Consider the following 22702-nt stretch of genomic DNA (forward strand, 5'->3'; position numbering starts at 1 on the left):
AATGTTAATTTAGGTCTGAGAAGAGGCACATGACTGTAGTGAGACCAGTCTTCTTCAGCAAGTATTTACAAAGCAGTTCATACATGTACAAGGCAAGGAAAAACATTCACTACTCTCAAGGACCTTATAGTCTACTGAAATGTAAACTCATGGGGCTGATGAATTGGCTCTGACCTACTTTTTTTTAATTAAATTTTATTTTATTTTCAAAGATCTATCTTCTCTCCCTCACACTTCCTATTCTCCCCATTTCAAGAGAGCAAGGAAAACAAAACCTCTGTTATAAACATGTAGAGTCAAGCAAGACAAATTCTCACATTGGCTGTTTCCACAAAATTACGTCTCTCAGTATTGAATGCTTATGTTTCTAGCTCTAAAACAATTTTGAAAGAGAAGTTTTGAGTATGTTTTTTGAGTCCATGCTGCATTTTAAAAAGTGAGCATCTCAGGGGCAGCTAGGTGGCAGGGTGGATAGAGCACCGGCCCTGCATTCAGGAGGACCTGAGTTCAAATCTGACCTCAGACACATAACACTTACTAGCTGTCTGACCCTGGACAAGTCGCTTAACCCCATTGCCTAGCCAAAAAAAAAGAAAAGAAAAGAAAAAAAAGTGAGCATCTCTAGCTTTTCAAAGCGACTATTTGAAGTGGTAAATTAATATTTACTTGGATATTGATTTATGGTTATACAATTTATAGTTAGACAATTCACAGTATAGGGAATATGATAAATATTATTGATAAGATTAGTCACAACTGGGTAGAGGATAGAGTCTAGTTGAAAGAATAGCATTGTGATATGCAAGGACTGGACTCCACTACTCTTTAAAATATATCAGATGGGTGCCTTGGGATAGACTTTAATTTCTCTGTGCCTTGGTTTCTCCATAAGATAGGAATAATAGCACCAGCCACTCACCTTCCTCAGAGTAAAGGCAAATGGAGTAACAAAACTGGTCTTTAGACATTTTGAAAGCTTTGTCACCAAAGCTCTTATTAAACATTTTTCATTTGGATGTAGTGACTACCCTAAGCCCTATAAAAGTGCAGAAGAATATACATACTACTGCAATCCATTCAACTGCATCCCTTTCACCCTCTTCAGCCAACTACCTTACTTGAATTCATATATCTTTTAAACTAACTATAGAAATCTAAGGTAAAGAGGTATGTTCCCTTTCAAAAACTGGTACTGGCATTTGCAATAAGTCCAAATGTTCCTTGGAAGACACTCATCAAAGAGAGTATCAAATGGGGCTGATTGTTACTACCTAAGGGACAGGATTACAAATACAAGCTAGCTTTCTTCAGTAATGTCAATAGCAACTTGGGAGAAGATATGTTTTAATTCTTCTATTCCTTTCTTCATTTTAGGGTGTTCTATATGAACTAGATAAGGTAAGTAACAAATCCCTTCCCTCATTTACTTGGTTGTTATTGATTTGGACCAGGGTAAGAGGATTTGCCCTCAGGACATGTGTGATGACATCTGAAAAACAGATTATTCTTGATTTCCTTGATATAATCTTTTATTTATAGAAACAACCAAGAATTGAATCTCATTTTGTCAATTATACCACCTGTCTCCAGACTGTCAGCCTTATAATGTGGTTGTAAACTTGATTCTTATTCCTAAAGTACCCTAATAGTTTTTCATTTATTGATAAACCATTTCATTTCCCAAGAACTTTGAGTCCCTTAGCTAAAAAACAGGTGCTATCTTAAAAAAAAAAAAGTACACAGAAAAGCAGCTTGCATACACCCTAGGAAAAATATTTCATCTAAGGATTCTCATGAACAGAATTTAATTATTTGTCCTACATGTTCAGAGAGGGGGATAGAAGAAATTTAAATAACTTCATGCTTCATAAAAATATGTATTCTTATTTAAATCATCTTTCAAATTTATATGCAAGTTGCTCCTACATATAGGAGCAGGGTCAGGAGAGACAAAGAAGTGTTCAGTGGCCTATTTTAATGATTGATAGTCATTTCAGTGAAGGAATGTATTCATATTAATTTAAATTAAGCTTCAAATGATTATTTTTTAATTTTTTTCCATTTTTTAAAAATTTTAGCAAATCAAAACAATCGAAAGATACATGAGACGACTGGAGTTTCACATTAGTAAGGTAATTAAAGTTCCTATCATTTTTCTTCTGGCTCTCCATTCTTAAGTTACTGATCAATATAGGTTTTCCTGAATTGGGTCTATGGGGAACTCCTTGCAGAAGTGACTCTCAAGCAGGCAGGAAATTAAGGCCCACAGCAAACAATGGGGATGGAAGAAGGAATATTGAGACTATGAGTGCCTGGTGTTCTTTTTATTAATTTTACCATCTTATAGACTCTCTCTGCTATCTCTCTCCTTTCTCTCCTTTGCCCCATGTTTTAATGACCTTCCAAGGACATTATCTATAAATTATCATCATGCCTACTCCCTAAATAATTGTTTTCCCATTGTTTCTTTCCTCCCAAAAAAGTAGCAAGTCCAAAAGCCCCACAAGATTTTCTCCATTTTGGCCTCTGCTCCCCTTCCATCTTCATCATGAGCTGATACAGCAAGAAAAAAACCAGAATGTGTTGAATCTAGTCCTTAAAACTTTCTAGGCATCTGTTGATAGTAGAAGTATAATCAATTCCACATCTGTATTGGGGAGGAAGGGTTTAAAAATTAGATTACTGTGGGATTAAAAATCATTACCATCAAATGGGTTATTCTTCTGAGTTCCCAGAAATGAATAAGTATGTATTTAAAAAAATTTAATTACAGTACCATGTATTTAAATTGGTAAATTATATATGCAGGTTATAACTAAGAAGTGATGAGACTGGTCTTTGGGTGGGTGGGTGGGGTGTTTTGGTCATTATTTTTCCATTCTACCTTGTACATTTAAGTATCTATGCATGCTTGTATAAATCAAGGCACAGAAACATAGCTATGGTAATAGCATGTAAACATTCATTATAAACATAATTTAATTACCCAACAAAGTGATCTTAAAAATCTATCAATATAGAAAATTGATTTTTGTTTATTGAAATAAATTAGAAGTTAGAGATTTTATATCTAAAAGTTGCCAGCATCACTTTATCCTAGGTCCAATCCACTTCAGGGCACACAAAGCTATGCTTCCTCTTCCTTCTCTTCTTCTAGAAAAAGAACCAGAGAAGTATTTTCTATCTTGGTTAGTTCTTTTCCTTCTATGTCCCCTATGGCATTAGCCAATAAACATTTTTCATCAACAGAAAGACTCTGTAAGTCACCACTCAACTCCTTGGCAGAAGAGCTGGGTCCATGCATCCCTTCCCTCTGAATTCCAGCAGGCCCCTTTAAGGCCTGATTGATCAAGTGGATAGCCATAGGGGATTCTTTAACAAAGAGACCTTTAGTTTCATCCTAAAAATTGCCTTGCCCTGAGTTAAGCAGAATTATCACTGCACAGAAGAAAAAAAATGAAACACAGGAAATACTGTAACAAGTGGTAGTCCCTTCCATTGGAAAACTAAAAATTTGCTTTTAAAGGAAAAAAATCTTTATAAAACTTAAGAGATAAACTATCCAACTCATAGTTATGCCAGGAGCATTGATTTCTAAGTTCCTTTGCAAGCCAAAGAGCTAGTACAGAAATAAGAATACAAGCAATTTAAAGCTAATTAGATTTGCTTAATAATAATTTCTTGCAGAGGTGAAAAAGTTATATTTTTACCTGTGGAAGTGCCATTCTCTAACCTGCCTCTAAAAGATCCTTCAATTAATTATATTAGCAAGTCAACCTTGGGTAGTTGGATTTATTTATTTATTACAAGCTGAAGGTCAAGGTGAAAGATTATAGAGAAATATACCTTCTTCAGTTTTTCAAAATAGTATCACAAAAACCCAACTTGACATTCTCCTTTCCTGAAATAGAGTCTGGGTTCTGGAGAGCTAAGCCAGGAAAGCAGAAGCTCAGGTAGGTCCTATCAAGTTAGGCTTCAAGCTCTGATTCAGCAAAAGTCATCCAAGGTCCAGCTGGCTGACCACCAAGGGATGAATTTTGGGGCTGTCTCCTGAGATGTTCTGACATAATTGAGATCACTAATCTTTTTAAGTATGAAGTATTTTAGTGTAATTATATAGCACAATAGTATTCATGATTCTGACATGATGTGTCAGTGTCAGTGATGAAGAGTGTGAATAGAAGTTGAATAGGCATCATTATGCAAAAGTTTGAATATACAAATGTAAGAGAAAGGGAAAAGTTAGTTTTCTGTGCTTCAAAAAATAAAACTAGCTGATTTTAAGCACATGAATGCTACCTATTGTCAAAACAACCACCTCACTTTCCTCTTCCTCTCTCCTACATGAAAAATGGCAAAAAAAAAAAAAACAAGTTTCAAATACCAGCTCTGAGATCTTAGTATTTATATTTGGCCCTGAAAGTCCCTTATTCTTCCTGAGCTTTAGCTCCTCATTTGGTAAAATGGGGATAAAATACTTACACTACCTACCCATCTCATGGGATTGTTATGAAGAAAACTCATTGTAACCTTCAAGGCTTTAATATAAATAAATGTAAGCTATTATTGTATTTTAACTAACATCTTTCACCAATTTTGTGTTTATTTTCAGTCTTTTTAAGAAAAAAAAAGCATTGTCAGAGTTATATTGAACCTGTTTTGAATAGAAATAATAAACTCATCAAAATGGACACACAATTCAAATGCTTAGCTCATTCTCCTTAATAATGTTTCACCAATAATTCCTTCCTCGCTAACATCAAAACATGAAGCATCATAATTTCTTCCCTCAAGTAAGATATATATGTCTCGTTTTTACCACGACCAGGTGGATGAACTCTATGAAGCCTATTGTATCCAAAGACGTCTCCAAGATGGTGCTAGCAAAATGAAGCAAGCATTTGCCACCTCCCCAGCCAGCAAAGCTGCCAAAGAGAGTTTATCTGAAATCAACAGGAGCTATAAGGAATATACTGAGGTATATGCTAATCTATTCAGCCTCTTTGTTCCCTTCCTCCCTGGCAGTACCCCTCCCCCCAGATTGAAGCTCTTCTTTTTATTTTGTTTGTTTGTTTTGACTTCGTTATAGAGTTAAGTGACTTGCCCAGGGTCACACAGCTAATAAGTATTATGTGTCTGAGGCTGGATTTGAACTCAGGTCCTCCTGAATCCAGGGCCAGTGCTCTATCCACTGCACCATCTAGCTGCCCCAAAGCTCTTCTTTTCTATTGCAGTGTTTTGGCTATCTGTAGGAGTTTGTTTTGAAGGCGAGTACTGGGCTTGTTTGGCTATTAGTATTCATAATTAGGATATTCAGGGACAGTCATGAATGATCTCTCTCTGTTAAATTATTATACTTTGTACCATGCTTAAAATATGATCACACTCTATCTTTCAGTGCACTGCATGTATCTTTTCTCCCTTACAAGATAAACTCTTTGAGGGTAGGGTCTCATGTACATCTTTGTATCCCTCTCAGCAGCAGTGCCTGGTAAAAAGTAGGTATTCATTAAATGTTTATCAAATGAATAAATGAATGAGTGAATGAACGAATGGAGCAGTTGGACTTATACCTCCATGCTCTCCAACCTGGAAATATTTTTCATTCCTTTTCATCTTTTGTCCAGGATGAAAAGTAATTGATTTTAGCTCTTAAGCCTGATATTCTCTGAGAGAGCTATTGAAGGATAAAGTGAATAGGGCTGACGTTGGTAGGTAAGATCAAGGTCAGAGAGTAGATAAAGATGTCTGCAGGTCCACCTATCTTATCTTTGAGGTCATAACACTGAGTTTCATCGATGCCACTGCCATGCTAAACCAAACAGTTTTGGTCTTCTAGATGTTTTTTGTGTTCAAACTACACTGTCACTGACTTCTGTAGCTGCACAACTATACCTAAAGCATACTGTTATTCTGTTGAGGCAGTGTGGGGAATGGAAGGAATACTAGATTTGGAGTCCAGAGACCTCAGGTTAAATCCCAGTTCCAACACTTACTAGGTGTGTCTCTGAGTCTCAATGTCCTCATCTATAAAATGGGAACAATAATACTTGCATTTTATGCCTCAGAGAGTTGTAGAGCAGAAAGCCTTTTATAAACTCAACATAAATGTGATTTGTTGGTTCATGTGATCCATTTCTATAAGCATATAGCTCTATCACTTTCACAGCAATCAGTTCTGTTTTAATGAAAGAATCAAATCTCTCTGATTTTTGCTTGGAAAATTTTGAGTTGGGGCAGTTAGGTGGCACAGTGAATAGAGCACTGAGCTTCAGACACATACCAGCTGTGTGACCCTGGGCAAGTCACTTATATACCTCAGCTCCTCCTTTGTAAAATGAGCTGGAGAAAGAAATGGCAAACCACTCCAGTATTTTTGCCAAGAAAACCCCAAATGGGGTCACAAAGAGCTGGACGTGCCTGAACAAAGACATTTTTACCTGGATGGTTTACTCGGATAGGAAATTTCCTGAGAGGAAGAGAATTCCTTAGGATGGCACTGTTGTACAACTTCATTCCCTTCTCTGCTTCAAGAGACTGCTGAGATCCCCAAGTAGATAATTTCTGGAAAGGGCTTTGGGATTCCTTAGACATGGGCCCATAAGATGCACAAGGTGATTTTTCTTTTAAGGAACTTTGCTCTGATGCAGATATTATATTTTCCTTCTTAGAATATGTGTACTATTGAAGCAGAGCTGGAGCATCTTCTGGGAGAGTTCTCCATCAAAATGAAAGGTAACTTTAAAAATTCTTGCTCTCAGATTGGTGGCAGTACTCTACAATGAACCAGGTTTCAAAGCACAGTGTTTTCATATTAAATACAAAGACTTAATGCCTCTTGCTACTCCTCCCTTTCTGATTCTTTTCATCTCTACTTCCCCCAATCCCACGAGTTATGGAGCCCCTAGAATACCAGCAGATACTTACACTGTGCAGTGCCTGCCTATCTTCTCTTCTTGGTGGTAATCTCTCTAGAGAATGTGCCTTTTTCTTTGTTTGTAGCACATAGCACTCTGTTGACTTTCAGATGGTTAATCAAGCAAAAGCAAATATGTGAACACATACCATACACATACTCTAGCTGCTTTAAAATACAAAGATCAATCTGGATCTTGAGAAAACAGAGAGAGATTATTTAATGGTTATACCTGGATTACAGCTCAGAAGTTAGAAAGAGCTGTCTAAAAAAGCAGTCAGTACTGCACTTTGAGTTTTCTTCTGAGTTTTTATATCTTTAACTAAAATTTAAAGTAGAGCTAGTATATAAGCCATGTCATTCCAAATCGTTCCTAGCAGTTTGATCCCTTCGCTTCTAATAGAGACTAACTACTTCCATGAGTAATGCAGTCAAAGAAAAGGGAATTTAAGCCAACCAAATCCCAACAGGAGAGGTTCACTTGAAATTTTCTTCAGTTTCATGCCCTGTGTTTTGATACATAAAAAGCCTGTTGGGAGGAATGTTCTTATTTCCACAGTGGCCTGGGCTCTGTGCTCAACTAATGGATCCATTTGCCTTTGGCAGCTGTGGTGAATCATTTTATATGCCATTCAAGGATTTCTTACAAAAGAATCACCCGTGTCCCAAGTTAATAAAGTCATGCCATTTTTTAAAAAATCTATAACTTCCATGTGGAAAGAACATTGGCTATGGACTTATTTAGAGGACTTTTGTTCAAATCCTTTCTCTGCAGCCTTAGGTAACGTAGGATACATCTTTTAATCTCTCAGGGCCTCAGTTCCTCATCTGTAAAAAGAGGAAGTCAGACCAGATGGCCTCTAAGGTCAAATCTAAATCCTTGATCCATGTACTTGTCAAGTTATGCCCATTCTTTGATGCCCACTTTACTATGACAGTTCAGGTTGGGGGGGGAGGTTCAGATATTTTTTAAGTCCAATTTATTTAATATTTCATTTCTAGAACTTTTGAATCTTTTACTAATGGAATTAAATTACAGCCAAACAATGTGGTAATTAGTTAGCCTTCTTTCCCAATTTCCTTCCTTCTATGCTGAGAAATGGGCACTTGATTGCATAGTGGTTGGCACAGGTTTGAGGAATCTAGCTGCCTAGATGCCTTTCAATAAAATCCTGCTCAACTCCGACTCAGGGGTTGATTTTCGTTTGTTCTTATATAGCTGTGATGCTAGGAGACCAAGAATAGAGTCCAATAAAATGGGGCACCATTTCAAAAAACAGGAGGGGCGGGTAGGAAAAAGAAGGGTGTGCGGAAGGGGGAAAGAGTCATGTTAATCCAATTGAAAAGAAATCCACACCCCACCAAAAAAAACCTCGTCAGGAGCTCCTGAGGGCGCATCATCTAGGGGAGGTTGCTCTCTAATGGCTCTCTCCCAAAGCAGCTTAATACAGTATGTAAGCATGGCAATGAAATGAAACATAGCTTTGGGGCAAACTCTGGGACCATGTTAAAAGCATGGGTGAGCACTTTGTGCATGCAGGCTAAAATTTGTATGTAAGCTGGGGTGAAAAGTTGAATGCTAAGTGAGCAGGACAACAGAGAAAATGAGGTCAAGCCAGATGTGTAAAACATGTTTCTGAGGAAGGAAAAAGTATCTGAATGCTAGAAAATCTAAATCATTTATGCCCCATTGCCAAATTGGAAAGATCTCATTGTTAACTGGAGAACTTGACAGTATCCTTTGCAGTTGTTTTACTTGGAGTGGGAAGTGATGGTTGTGTGGAATTGAAGACTGGGAAGGGGGAAGCACTAAAGGGGATGGGGGGAAGGAGGGAGAGAGAGGGAAACAGAGAAGAGACAGAGAGAGAAATAGAGAGACAATGAGAGAATGAATATTCTCCTAGGAGAATGGGTTCACTTTGGGAAAGTAAGGCAAGTGTAGGTGGCCATTTCTATTGCAACATATATGCAATGAAGAAAAGATTTTTTTAGATAGTGTAAGTATATCTGAAACAACGTGACTAAAGTGCAGGATCAGCCTTGAAAATAATCTGAGACACATAGCCAGTCCAGAAAGAAAACCACCCAGGCCTAAAAGAAATACAGGTTGTAATTAGATAGAATTGGCCAGGGTGGTGGGAGGAGACAAACAAACAAATAAACTTAAAACATATAGCTTTTTCTCTTTGAGCAATTGCTATTTTTAAGTGGTCTTGCCAGATATAATACAGTATTAGTATCCTAGGAAGCCTAGGAAAAGTTGATTAAGCCCGAAAGCTGATAAGCTCTAAAATATCATTTGTAAAGCATATTTATCCCATTGCTAAGTCTTTTATTCCCTTTTTAAAAATTTGATTTTAAATTCAGACCCAAATTATCTCTCTCTTCCCCCAAATGAGAAAGCAGGAAAACTCAAACCTTTGTTACAAACATGCAGTCAAGCAAAAAAAATTCCCTTATTAGCCATGTCTCCCCCACAAAAAAAAAAGTCTCAATCTGTACTTTTGAGTCATCACTTCTTAACAGGAGATGGGTACAATGTTTTCTCATAAGTACTCTGGAATCATGGTTGGCCATTGTGTTGATTAGGATTTCTAAATCTTTCTAAGTTGTATGTTTTTACAATCTTGTATAAATTGTTCTGAATATTTCTGCTCACTTCATTCCGTATCAGTTCATAGAAATTTTCCCTGGTTTCTCTCAAACCATCTTTTACATCATTTCTTACAGCACAATAGTATTCCATCGCATCTATATACCATAATTTGTTCAGTCATTCCCTATGGGTGCATTCTCTATTTCCAGGTCTTTACCATTATAAACAGAGCCATTATAGATATTATTGTACATGTGGGTCCTTTTGATTTTTTAGGGGTCACAAGCCTAGTAGTGGTATTACTAGGTCAAAGGGTATGCACAGTTTAATAGCTTTGGGGGCATAATTCCAAATTGCTCTCCAGAATGGGTGAACAAGTTTATAGTTCTACCAACAGTGCATCAATGTAACTGTTATTCCACATCTCCTCCAGCATTTGTGATTTTTCTTTTTTGTCAGTTTTGCTAATCTGAAAAGTATAAGGTGGAATCTCAGAGTTATTTTGTTTTGCATTTCTCTAATTATTAGTGGTTTAGAGCATTTCTTCATGTGGCTACTGATAGCTTGGAATTGTTCCTCTGAAAACTACCTATTCATATCCTTTGACCCTTTGTCAATTGGGGAATGAACCTTATTCTTATAAATTTATATCAGTTCTATATATCTTAGAAATGAGACCTTTATCAGAGTGACTTGCTGCAAAGACTTTTCCCATTAACCTGCTTTTCTTCTCATTTTAACTGCTGCACTAGTTTTGCTTGTGCAAGAACTTTTCAATTTCATGTAATCAAAATTACCAATTTTGCCTTCTGTGATCCTCCCCATATCTTTGTTCATGAATTCTTCCCTCATCCATAAATGTGACAAGCAATTTCTTCCTTGCTCCTCTAATTTGCTTCTGATGCCAATCTTTATGTCTAAATCATATAACTTTTTAGAGCTTGTCTCAGTTCATTGTTGTCTTTGAATGATTCTGAGAAGACTGGAGACTTGGGAAGTATTTTATATACATGCATACATATATATATATATATATATATATGTGTGTGTGTATATGTGTGTGTGTATGTATATATATGTATGTATATATATGTATATATATGTATGTATGTATATGTAGCTTGGTCTAGTGGAATGTATGTTGCATTTGGGGTCAGAGAACCTGAATTTAAATCCTTGCTCTTTGTATATAACCTATATCAAATTGCTTACCATATAAGGGAGTGGGGAGGGAATTTGGACTCAAATTTTTTTTTAAAATGAATGTTAAAAAATTGTTTTTACTTGTAATTGGAGGAAAATAAAATATTCAAATCCTTTTAAAAAATCCTTGTTCTCTGCCACTTATCAGCTATGTGACTTTGGGCAGGTGTCTTCACCTCTGAGCCTCAGTTTTCTCTTTAAAATGCGGAAGTTAAACTTTGCTAAATGACCTCAAAGATCCCTTCTAGAGCAAGATCCTTTGATCCTATGTCTCCCCAGTAGGGGGCAGGAAGGAGGGGTGTCCTATAGGACCTTGTTCTCTAGCTGCAGAAGATAACATATATGTATATGTGTGTGTGTATGTATGAATGTATGTCTGTATATGTAACATAGACACTAATTTGAGGGGAAACGTACTAGCAGTTGGGAAATCAGGAAAGGCTTCATGAAGAAGGTGACTCTTAAGCTGAGCTTTGAAGGCAAACAGAGATTTTGAGCATTAAGGTGAAGAAATACTTTTGAGGAATGTGAAATAGCCAGTGCATAAGTATAGAAGTGTCGCTGAAGCACCACATGTGAAGGACGTTACTTAAGTGACCTGAAAATCAAGCAGATACTTTCCATCAACAAAACCTTTGCCCAAATTCTTTATGTTATGTAGGTTAGTGTTCCTTCAAAGGCTGGACACCCTGTACAGAAGGACTAATCATGTATTGACTTATACGGTTTTTAGTAGCATCTTGCTTTATAAAGCACTTAATATTTTATTAAGATAAAAATCCAACTGTGGATTTTCAAAAAATTTTTGAAGGAGTGGTTTGTTTCAGAAGTGTCTTACAAAATGTACAGCCTCTAAAGCTTTCAGAAACCCATGTAAAAGGTTGGAATCTTTGATTTTGTTCTATTTTCACCAGGTCTTAGTAAGCAATGGATTCCTTTGCTTTAACCATCACTTAGAAAAATTTTCTGCCAAAACATTAAGTTTTGGTAGACTGCTGCCACCTACAGGCAGAGATGGCATTAGCAGGCACTCATTAAAATTTTTTTAAATTAATTTTTATTGATATCTTTTGTTTTCACATCATCTATACTTCCAAAAATATCCCTCCTCCTTTCTTCTTCCCAGAGACTCATCCCTTATAATTAATTAAAAAGTGGGAAAAAGAAAATTAATTTAGCAAAACTAAACAACTTATCAAAAAAGTCTGGTGCCATATGCAGTGTTCCACACTCATAAAACCCATCCACCGAAGGCTATCTGAGCAAGCCCTCGTAAGAGCTTCATGAGACAGCAGCAACAGCAAATTTTCTTAAAACCAAGGAAACCAATCCCCTGTCACTGGTTAATCACATTGTTTGCATATCCTTTCTCTCTCTCCCCTGCTACCTATGTATACAGGTGAAATTGGTTAAAATGAACAACAGGAATTGCTTTGAGGGGAAAGTCAAAGGGTGGCCTGAGGAAGGCAACATATAGAAACTGAGAGATGGTGAGGTAGAGTCTCATTTTCGTTGGTAATGACCTCATATTTAGAAGTGCCTCAGGTCTTTTCATTTTCCCCTGAAAGGATGTTAATTCCTTCAAGTTAGAAATTGTTTTTTCTTTTCTTTTTTTTTTTAAACTTTTGTATCCCTATACTTAGCATAGGGTCTCATATAAAAGGTTCCAAATAAATGCTTGTTCACTGATTGATTTTTTGCACTAGTTGGCCAAAGTCATAATCAGGGAGTTACAAGTATGACTTTGGTACAGTAATCTATTAACCACCAATTTGGTTTAGCCAGACAAAGTTTTCCTGGCCCTTTTATACTTCCTTTCATAGTGTTCTCACAACTGGCAGCAGGGTTATAGTAGTGTGTCACTGATTTGGGTAGGATCACAGACAAGAAAAGTTGTTATCTTCTATTCTGACAGACTTGGTGGGGAGGCTGGATTAGGTGAATTCCAAGACCTTTTCTTACCAAAGATTATATGATTCTGTGAAGCAATATGGTGCAAACAAATTGAGTAAGAGAAGTGGTATAAAGCAGCACTTCTTAAACTGTGGGTCTGACCCCATGTGGGGTCATGAAAAATTTGGCAGCAATAAAAGGTTTCTGAACACACAATGATCAAAAATTAATTCAAAATCAAATGCATAATGAATCCAAAGTGTTTCTGGCAGCGCTTGCCCATATTGTACCATACACTTCACTGCAGCCTTGGTTCTGAACACAAAGCACACGCACTTTGCACTGCACATGCCATCACCCCATGCAACGCCAACGAATGCTACCAAAACAAGAAAGAGGTCACAAGTGGAAAAAGTTTAAGAAGAGCTGGTTTAAAGGATGTCATTGGGGAGATTTAAAACCACAAGGAAAAAAACATGGGTTAGTAATATAGTGAGAGTAAAGAGTAAGGGTGGACAGCCTATGTACTTCCCTAATATCCTTGCATTAAATAGAAATCTAGAGGAAGACCCCCCAGCACATTGACTAGACTCCTGTGGAGGGTTTGTAGAGAAGAGTCACCCAGAGGGGCAGCTATGGATGGATGGATGGGTTTCAGTCTGTCATTGGAGGTATATCCCACAGTAATGAGCTCATAAGTCCATCTTAATGTTTATTGGAAATGGAAGTATGAAGCAGTAATTGCCACAGTCATGAAACCACAATGTAAGGCTTATATAATTGTATTGAGGGTAAGGGGAATGAACTGATGATGAAAATGCCCATCTTTCTTTTCCTTTCCTACCTCCAGCTTTCAGATAAGGTTCTTCCAACCTCTCTAACAACAACAATAATAGTATTACACTGACAGGTATGGAGCATTTTGTGGTTTACAGAAAGCTTTATAGACATTCTCTCATGCAATCCTCACAACGATCATGTAAGATAGTTGGAAAGGTATTAATTAAATTTTGAAGATTTAAAAATGAGCCATAGAGATATATTAGGTGACTTTCCCAATGTCACATGGTAAGTACCAGAGCTGGAATTTGAATGCTATTTCACTTAATGGGACTACTGTATTCCTTTATCTTTAAGCTTACAACTTCACTCATCCATGATTACTCCTTCATTCTCCCTTCCCTTTCCCAGCTCTAAAATTGCTGAATCCTGTCAAATTTTCAACATCTTTAAGATGTCTATTCTATTTTTCATTCCCATAGCTACTATACATGTTGAGGTCCTTATGATCTTATCCTTGGACTAGTGTGTTAACCTCCTAACTATTCTTTCCTGCAGTGTCTCTGCTTTAATCCACACTGTGGATTTCCTGAAGTAGTACTATCTTTCTCAAAACCCCTTTGGTGACTTCCCATGACTTGACCAGTTCTGAATTCTTTGGCTTGGTATTGAATATCTTCCATAATCTGACCCCAATCTCTCTTTCCAACTTTACCTCCTACTTACTACTAATTGCTCCAGCTAACCTGATCTCCTTGCTATTCCCTGTCCCTGTTTTTGTTTTCCTCCATCGATTATGATTTTGTCATTCTCTCCTATTCATCCTTCCAGGAAGGACTCAAACCCTAGTTGTTCCTATATCTGTCTCATATGGTACTTATTTGTAGATGTGTGTTTCTCTCCTGTTAGATTGTAAGGTCCTTGCAGACAGGAACTTTTTTATTCGATCTTTGAGAGATTTCTCCCCCGAGGTTTGCATTCATATTTAATTGAGTTGCTTTTCATTATTTTGAAGAGATTTTTCTTTGCAAAAGGATTTGACATAGTACTTTACATGTACAAGGTACTCAATAAATATTTATTGAGTGAATTAAATTGATCACAAATGCAAACTTCCTGGGACAGCTAGATGGCACAGTAGATAGAGATTTAGGAAGACCTGAGTTCAAATCTGGCCTCAGACACTTGACACTTACTGGTGACCCTGGGCAAGTCACTTTACTCCTATTGCCTTGCAAAAAAAAAAAAGTTAAGTTCCTGAGGTTCAGAAGCTGATAGCTAAATAATCTGATTTGCTTTGTACTTAAACAGAGATCTTATTGGATCTTATTTTTGAGTAGTACATGCTTGAAAATGGGCCTCAGGTGACTCAGAGAAAGGATATTCTCCATGGTGAGGGATCATAGGGCACTGAATGAGTGGGAGCTTACCCACATGAGAAAATTGTAGCTATCTAGCAATAAACAGAGTCCTTTGTGAATAAAGAGAAAACAAGGCTTTTCCTTTGCTTGGAAGTAGTGTTTTAACAGATGGATTCTACACTTTAATTATGAATGTGGCTCATTTAATCTCTCCCTGGTATAAAAGTATTCAAAAGTTCTGACATAGGAAGTAGGGGGGATCATAAAGTAATGAGTCCAAGCCAAACTGAGTCCTGTGCTGGGTTTGGATACTACGGTCAGTCTTGGAAAGCATGACCCAGTTGTTTCTTCCAGTAAGTCCACCAGAATCTATGGCCTCATTAAGGGGGCAGAATTCCCTGATAGGGTGCCCTGAGCATTCTGATTGTCCTGGATTTTACTTGAGTCTACCAGTCAATAAACATTTATTAAGTGCCTACTATGTGCCAGGCACTTGCTAAGTACTAGAAAACCAAAAGAGAGTCAAAAGACAGTCCCTGCCCTCAAAGAGCTCTCAATCTAACAAGCAAATATATGCAAACAAGCCATTTACAGGATAAATAGGAAATAATTAAGTGAGGGAGGGCACTAGAATTAAGAGGGATTGTGAAAGGCTTCCCTGTAGAAGATGGGATTGTAGTTGGTACTTAAAGGAAGCCAATAGGAAGAAATGAAGAGGGAAAGCATTCCAGGCATAAGGGACAGAGAAAATGCCCAAAGATGTAATGTCTTATTTGAAGAACAGCAGAGGCCAATGTCATTGGACCAAAAACATGTCAGGGAGTAAGGTATAATAAGATTAGGAAGGTGAGGGTGGAGTTCAAAGCCTTAAACACCAACAGAGGATTGTGGAATTGATCCTGAAGATCACAGGGGGACACTGAAGTTTATTGAGTAGAGGAGCAACATGATAGGACCTGTACTTTAGGAAAATCACACTGGTGCTGAATGGAGGATGAATTGATGTGAGGAGAGACTTGTGACAGGCGGGCCCACCTGCAGGCTATTGCAGTAGTCCAGGCATGAGGTGATGAGGACCTGCACTAAATGCTGGCATTGTGAGAGGTGGCACAGAAGAGAAGGGGATGTACTTGAGAGATGTTGCAAAAGTGCAACAGAAGCCTCGAAACAGATTGATAGGGTGGTGAGAAATAGTGAGCAATTGAAGATGACACCTGGGTTGCAAGCCTGATGGACTGGGAAGACGATTGAGATCCCACATAGAGATAGTAATTAAATCTATAGGAAGTAAAAAGATTACCAAGTAGTATAGAGGGAGAAGAGAAGAGGACCTAGGACACCTTCAGTCAGAGGGCATGATCTGGAGGAACAAAGGAGACAGAGAAGGAGCAGTCAGAGTAAGGAGGAAATCCAGGAGAGTCTTAAGGCAAAAAATGTTGATTTGTGAAGAGGATGAAACCTGTCTGAAAGGAGAAATGTATTGTGTAGCTGATGTGCTGCGTATTTTCTTACAGGTCTGGCTGGCTTCGCTCGGCTCTGTCCCGGAGATCAATATGAAGTGAGTACTTTCTCTGTCTCTGGCCATGTTAAGAATTGTGCTGGAGTTGTCATCATTTTATACTTCATCTGACATGAAACTATTTTGATGGTTAATATCAATGCCTAATAAAATTAAGTTATAGAGCTTAAGGAAGAACTCATGGTCACTGTCAAATAGCAAGAGAAACTTTCCTCTTAGTACTTATATTAGGCCCTTGTTATATGGCATGCATGTTTACAGATGGTTTCTCTAATAAGTTACACTTTGCTAAATGGTGAAATGGGGTGGGTAGGGGTGACGTTGGGAGAAAGAAAAGAAATTTTGACCTTTAAAAAGAACTCCATTGGTCATTTAACCTAGATCTCTTCCAAATTAAACTCCTCTAAACCACTGCAGACAAAGAGTCACCTCTCACTATGATTTTAAAATGTCTGTAGAAAGATAAATAACAGCATGCTTTCGTACTATATTCTAGCACCTGTCATCCCATCAAGCCAGAATCTTCCCCCTACATCCTGCCCAGGTTCATACTGCTGAGGGTTGGTGAAGGCCTGCTCTACTTCCCTTCTCCACTAGAGGGAGCATGCTCTATTTTATTTGTGGCTACTAAGTAGAAATTCTGTTTTCTCCTTCCCAGTTCTCCCCTCCCTTCCTTCCCTAATAAAGGGAATAAAATCATTGCTATTGATTATTTTACTATTTTAGGACTAATGAGAAATAACAATAAAATTGCTCTGAAAGCGTTATCTGAAGACTAAGATACACACCCAGAGTGTAAGGATTTTTATAGCAACATTATTTGCAGTTGCAAAACACAGGAGCAACATAAATGCTCAACAAGAGAATGGTTAAAGAATTATGTCATATCAATTTAATGGAATAGAATAGGGACTATACTCTGATACTGATAAAGGGAATTCCCAGTAAGAAAATCCTTATCAATACAGATCAGCACTTTCTCTGAAACCTAGATGGTTGTCTGGGGACAGAGAGGCTAAGTGATTTGCCCAGGCTCAGAAGTGGGACTCAGCTTGGAGTCTTCCTGACTCTCTAATCACTACACAGCAGTCCTTTGCATGGAATGCCTTGTAATGGGATACTATAGTGCAATTATGTAAAACTCAAATTGAAACAGGGGCCATCAAACCATACAAAAGGATCACTGTGGGCTGAATATTGACTTAGTTTTTAAACATAATATTATATTTTTATGTATTTTGTTAAATATTTCCCAATTACTTTTTAATCTGGTTTTGAGGCATTGAAGAGTGTGATGGGGCCTCTGGCTGAGTATTTGACTCCTCTACTACAGTGCAGGAGGAGGAGGAATAAGCATTTATATAGCACCTACTTCATGTACTAAGTAAACACTTTACAAATATCTCATCTGATCCATATGATAAATATGAGGAATATCCAGAATTATGAAAACACCTATATGAAATACTACAATATAGAAAAAAGAACCAAACCAGAAGAACAGAATATGCACCAATTACAATAATATAAGAGGAAAAGTAAGTGTGAATGCATGGACAAAGCATCCTGTTAGAGGTGTAGACAGCGACTGAACAGCTGAGATTTTTATACCTTGAGATTCATTTACTTAAATGTAAATAGCTATAAAGGAAGTTTAATTGGTTGTATTGCTATCTAAGAAGAATTGCGTTTGACGGAGAGAAGAGAAAAGGCTTTGAGGTAATGGAGACCTCAATGGGTTCAAGCCCTGCCTCCATCTGACCCAGACTAGCATCATGACCATGGGAAAGTTACTACCCTTAGCTCAGCAAGCATGATAAAATCAGCAGGTCAGAAGAGTCCCCCTGCGCTACAAAGTACTTAACATTAATTGTTTAATAAATCATCAAGAAACAAAAACAGGAGCAGACATTGACAGAGTGCTCTACTGTTTACAGAACGCCTAGGCATATTATCTCATTTGATTCCCATGGCAAACCTGTGATGCATTTATTCCCAGTATTGTCCTCATTTATGTAGGTGAGACAACTGAGGTTCAGAGAGGTCAAAAGACATGTCTGCAGTCACATACCTAGTAAACGGCGGGTTAGGACTTAAACCCTGGTCTTCTAATGCCAAATCTAGCTCTCATTCTATTGTGATAAAAGCAACTTGAAACGAATAATAATAATGATAACTCACTGATGAAGAGGTTGAATGTTGACAAAACATTTTCCTTATAACACTGTTGATTACAAATATGATTATCCTCATTTTTATAGATAAGAAAACAAATTCAGAGTTTGAGCAGTTTTCCCAGTCCCACAGTAAGTGGTGGCCAGACGTCAACTTAAATGTACCACTCCCTAGTCCACTGGGTTTTTTACTCTTATAATGCCCCTCTCTCTCACCATTGCTTATCCACCACCATTCCTGTATCTTTCCCTTAGATAATCATTCATTATTTCCTTTTCGAAAGCCTATCTTTCCCTCCCATAAATTGTTCAGAAAGCACCCAAGAGCTGGAGTAGTGGTAGTATGATGGTAAATTAAAAGAAAGGATAGTTGCTGTATTTACTTGTGCTTTTGAACTTTGCTTGCTAAAAGAGCATAAGTACAAGTGTATTGTATAAAGGAAAATAAAGGTGGTTTATTTGGGGGTTTTTTGTCCCAGATTTTCATGAAGTATGGCCGGCAGCGGTGGAAACTTAAAGGCAAAATAGAAATGAATGGCAAACAGAGTTGGGACGGAGAAGAAATGGTTTTCCTGCCCTTGATAGCTGGATTGATTTCCATTAAGGTACTGTGCATACATACCCCTTCCTATCCCCTGTCCTGGTTCTGTTTGATTTTTTAAATTATTTTCATCTCATTTATTTTTGCATTACTTTCATTTCCAAATTTCCTTCCACCTCATCAATCCAAAAGCCATCCCTTATAGAAAAGAATAAGAAAAACAAAACAGAACAAAAAAGTCATTTGGTTACACCAGCCAGCAGATCATTCTAATGCAACATTAGAGAATGGTGATGTTTAACTGATAATTCTAGTGCAGTGATATATGGATAGCAGTTATTGATGGCAGATAGCCTTGAAACTTCAATTCCAGTCTTGCCTTTTCCACTCTCTGCTCAAAATGCATCACAAAAGGAATGTCCTTGGCACTGAGGTGTAGAAGCCTATTTGTGAGAAGAGATGTGTAGAATGATGAATGAAGTCAATGTACAGACTTCTTTGATTTGTGCATACCATCCTATACTCCAGGTCCTTTTGTTACTGATTTACTGATTTCTTTCTTGCAGATTGCTGGTTTCTTTCTGCCTTATTAAGATATACTATATAACTGTATCCTTTTAAAATGGCCATTTTCCCTCTATACTTATATCACAGGGGTGGTCCTCTCTTTTTCTCTCTAATAGGTCACAGAACTCAAAGGGCTTGCAACTCATATTCTAGTGGGAAGTGTCACCTGTGAGACAAAGGACCTTTTTGCAGCCCGGCCTCAAGTGGTAGCTGTTGACATCAATGATCTTGGCACCATCAAATTAAATTTGGAAATCATTTGGTAGTAAGTTATCTCTTCAAATTCACTTTCCAAAAGTGGACAACATACCACTCCTACTTTTATCTTAAAACACACACAAAAAAAAACACACAATTTTTTTTTAAATACCCAGATAAACTAGGCTGTTCTGAAATAAGATGGTTTACTTTCCAGAATGGTTCTAATATTTATCCAATTATTTTAACATTTATCCACTTGTGTATCTCATATCAATTAATAAACATTATCACACAATTATGCACCAGAGTCTGTGTTAAGCACTGGGGATACAAAGAAAAAGAAAAAGTAGACTTTTCCTTCAAAAAGATTACATTCTTATAACATCTACATAAATTAGTGGTAGAAGGAAGGTAACTATAGAGGGAAAGGCACTAGCAGGTGAAGGATCTAGGAAAGGCCTCTTGTTACAAGGTGGTATTTGAGATGATTCTTAAAGTCAAGGATTCTAAGAGGTAGAGGTGATAAAGGAGAATGACGTTCCAGACAAAGGGATGGCTACTAAAAATGCTTGGAGATAGGTAGCTGGGCGATACAGCATTATGTGTAATGAAGAGAAAGGCCAATATAGCTGGACCATAGACTATGTGGAAGGAAGTAATGTGGAAGAAGACTGGAATGAAAGGAATAAAGCATTTCAGTGTCAAACAGAAGACTTTATACTTGATCCTAGATGTAATAAGGAACTATTAGAGTTTTCTGAAATAGGAAAAATCATTCTGGCCTCTATATGAAGGATGAACTATAAAGGGGAAAGACAAGGTAGGGAATCAAATTAAAAACGTATTAAAATTGAGAGGCTGTAAGGTGATGAGGGCTGGATAAGTAGACAAGGGAACATATTTGAGAGATGTTGTGGGGAAAGAAATGATGAGTTTAGATATGTGGAATAAGAAAAATTAGGAGTTGGAGATGACATCAAACTGGTGACTCTGGGTGACCTTGTGGATGGTGGATGGTAACAGGGAAGTTCAGACAAGAGGTGGGTTGGGAGAAAATATAATGAGTTCTGTTTTGGGCATGCTGAATTTGAGATGCCTGTGGGCCATGCGTTATGAAATTTCTAGTAGTCGGTGGTGATACGGGACTGAACTCAGGAGAGGGAAATGGACCAGATAGCTAGATTTTTGAATCATCTGCATAAAGATGACAATTGTCCCAATTGAAACTGAAGAGACCACCAAAAAAACAAAGCACAGAGAGAAATCAGAAGAGGGCCTAAGACAAAGACTTTGAGGAGGATATCCATAGTTAACAGATATGACCTGGAGAAATATCCAGCAAAGGAAATGGAAAAAGAGTCATCAGACAAAAACCTAAAGATGAGAGAGTATTTAGGAGGGAAAAGTAGTCAACGGTGTCAAATACTACAGAGAGATCAGGAGGATGAGAAGAGACAAAAGTCCAATCTCTTATTCTTCTAACTATTTTTACTTACTTATTTTTAAATGTTTTCAATGTCCTTTTTTATACCACATTTAGTTTTATAAGTAATTTCGGAAACAGGCAGGGCATAAGTCATAGATAAATACACTCAATAGCCTGGTTTTCTGAGGTGGATGAACCTCCTCCTTAAAAGCAAGAGATTCATGTTCTCAATCAAGATTCCAACCGAAATAGTTACCTTAAAGCTGCCTCCTAAAGGAGAACTCTGCTATGTTGTTAAAAATTGAAGCGCTCATGACACATGATTATGAAAATATGTCCCTGGCGTCATGGAGTAACATAGAGCATTGATGGAAGCGTGATTTGTTGTACGAGGAGAGCAAGACACAAACCCAGACTTATTAAGTACTGAAGCCACTTTATTATTAGCTTAAAACTTTTGTCCATAATTATTTGTGATGATTGTCATCTCCAACAGGAAGTTATTCTTTCTGTGGGATTAGCTGTATAATATTATGATGACTGGAATCATTTTGAACAGCTTGTCATCCATCACAATCATAAGTGGCTTTGGCAACAGCTAAAAATAAACAGGATTTGACTTTCAAGTGTTTTATTTATATTGAATCACAATATGCTAATCCCTTGAATTCCTGTAGTGGTAGTGAAATCTCCAGGGATGTCAGAGCACTCTGAGACTTGTAATCTTCATATCATCTCTCAGTTTCTTCATCTAGAAAAGGTGGGTGCTGAAATAGCTGATCTCTAAGGATCTTTCCAGTTCTAAAATCCTATAATAGCTTGAGAGGGATAAGTATTATAATTCTGCTTTTACAAATGGAGGAACAGGCACAAAGAAAAGTGAAGATTAAATTATATATAAATAAGAGTGGAGCTGGGAATAGAACCTGGAGTTTCCCGTCCCCAGACCCAGTTTTCTAACCATTGGTATTTCCTGCCTACTTTTTATATGTGTGTTGAAATTCTCCTGGCCAAGTAGCACCCAACTCCTTTGGATTCCCTTTGGCTTCTGTGCAAGTTAGGCATTTAGATGAGACTGTGGTTTCTTGGCCTTTTATTGAATGGGCAGAGATGGATCTGAAAATCCTGTACACCGGGAAGCATAATAAAAGAGCAATTGTTTTGCAGTCCCTTTGATGTGGAGGACGTGACCTCATCCACAGGCAACGGGAGTAGGGCCTCAGCTCTCCAGAGGAGGATGTCCATGTACAGCCAAGGCACTCCGGAAACCCCAACCTTCAAGGATCATTCGTTTTTTGTAAGTTCAAGGTGGCCTCCTGGGTTGACATAATAAAAGCAAGGCAGTGCCCATGGCACATATTTGGAATGCTTGACAAACAGTGCAAGTGGCCTCTTTTCAGCACTGCCTCCCTGTGCCAGCCCTTTCCTTCCTGCACTGAGCCTCCCTCTTATTTCTCCCTTCCCTCTCTACCCAGCAAGGGCTACATCATTTTCCTGCTCACCAGGATGAGACAAAATATGTTTG

General features: G+C 37.7%; 1 protein-coding gene across 12 annotated transcripts in view; it reads left to right on the top strand.

Annotated features, from left to right (window-relative positions):
* The window catches only part of RIPOR2 (RHO family interacting cell polarization regulator 2), a 262145-nt gene that overhangs the window by 203305 nt on the left and 36138 nt on the right, over nucleotides 1-22702 (top strand). For all 12 annotated transcript variants that reach the window (XR_013486253.1, XM_020986858.2, XM_020986855.2 and 9 more), the window contains 8 exons: nucleotides 1375-1398; nucleotides 2079-2132; nucleotides 4829-4978; nucleotides 6672-6735; nucleotides 16264-16307; nucleotides 18922-19047; nucleotides 19667-19815; nucleotides 22345-22474. Coding sequence is in view for 11 of the 12 variants with exons in the window: in XM_020986858.2 (XP_020842517.1) it covers nucleotides 1375-1398; nucleotides 2079-2132; nucleotides 4829-4978; nucleotides 6672-6735; nucleotides 16264-16307; nucleotides 18922-19047; nucleotides 19667-19815; nucleotides 22345-22474 (741 nt within the window). In the remaining variant the exon portion in view is untranslated. The remainder of the gene's footprint in view (nucleotides 1-1374; nucleotides 1399-2078; nucleotides 2133-4828; nucleotides 4979-6671; nucleotides 6736-16263; nucleotides 16308-18921; nucleotides 19048-19666; nucleotides 19816-22344; nucleotides 22475-22702) is intronic.

This window comes from Phascolarctos cinereus, unplaced genomic scaffold (assembly GCF_003287225.1).
Source record: "Phascolarctos cinereus isolate Bilbo 61053 unplaced genomic scaffold, phaCin_HiC Scaffold_4;HRSCAF=312, whole genome shotgun sequence".
Taxonomy (NCBI): domain Eukaryota; kingdom Metazoa; phylum Chordata; class Mammalia; order Diprotodontia; family Phascolarctidae; genus Phascolarctos; species Phascolarctos cinereus.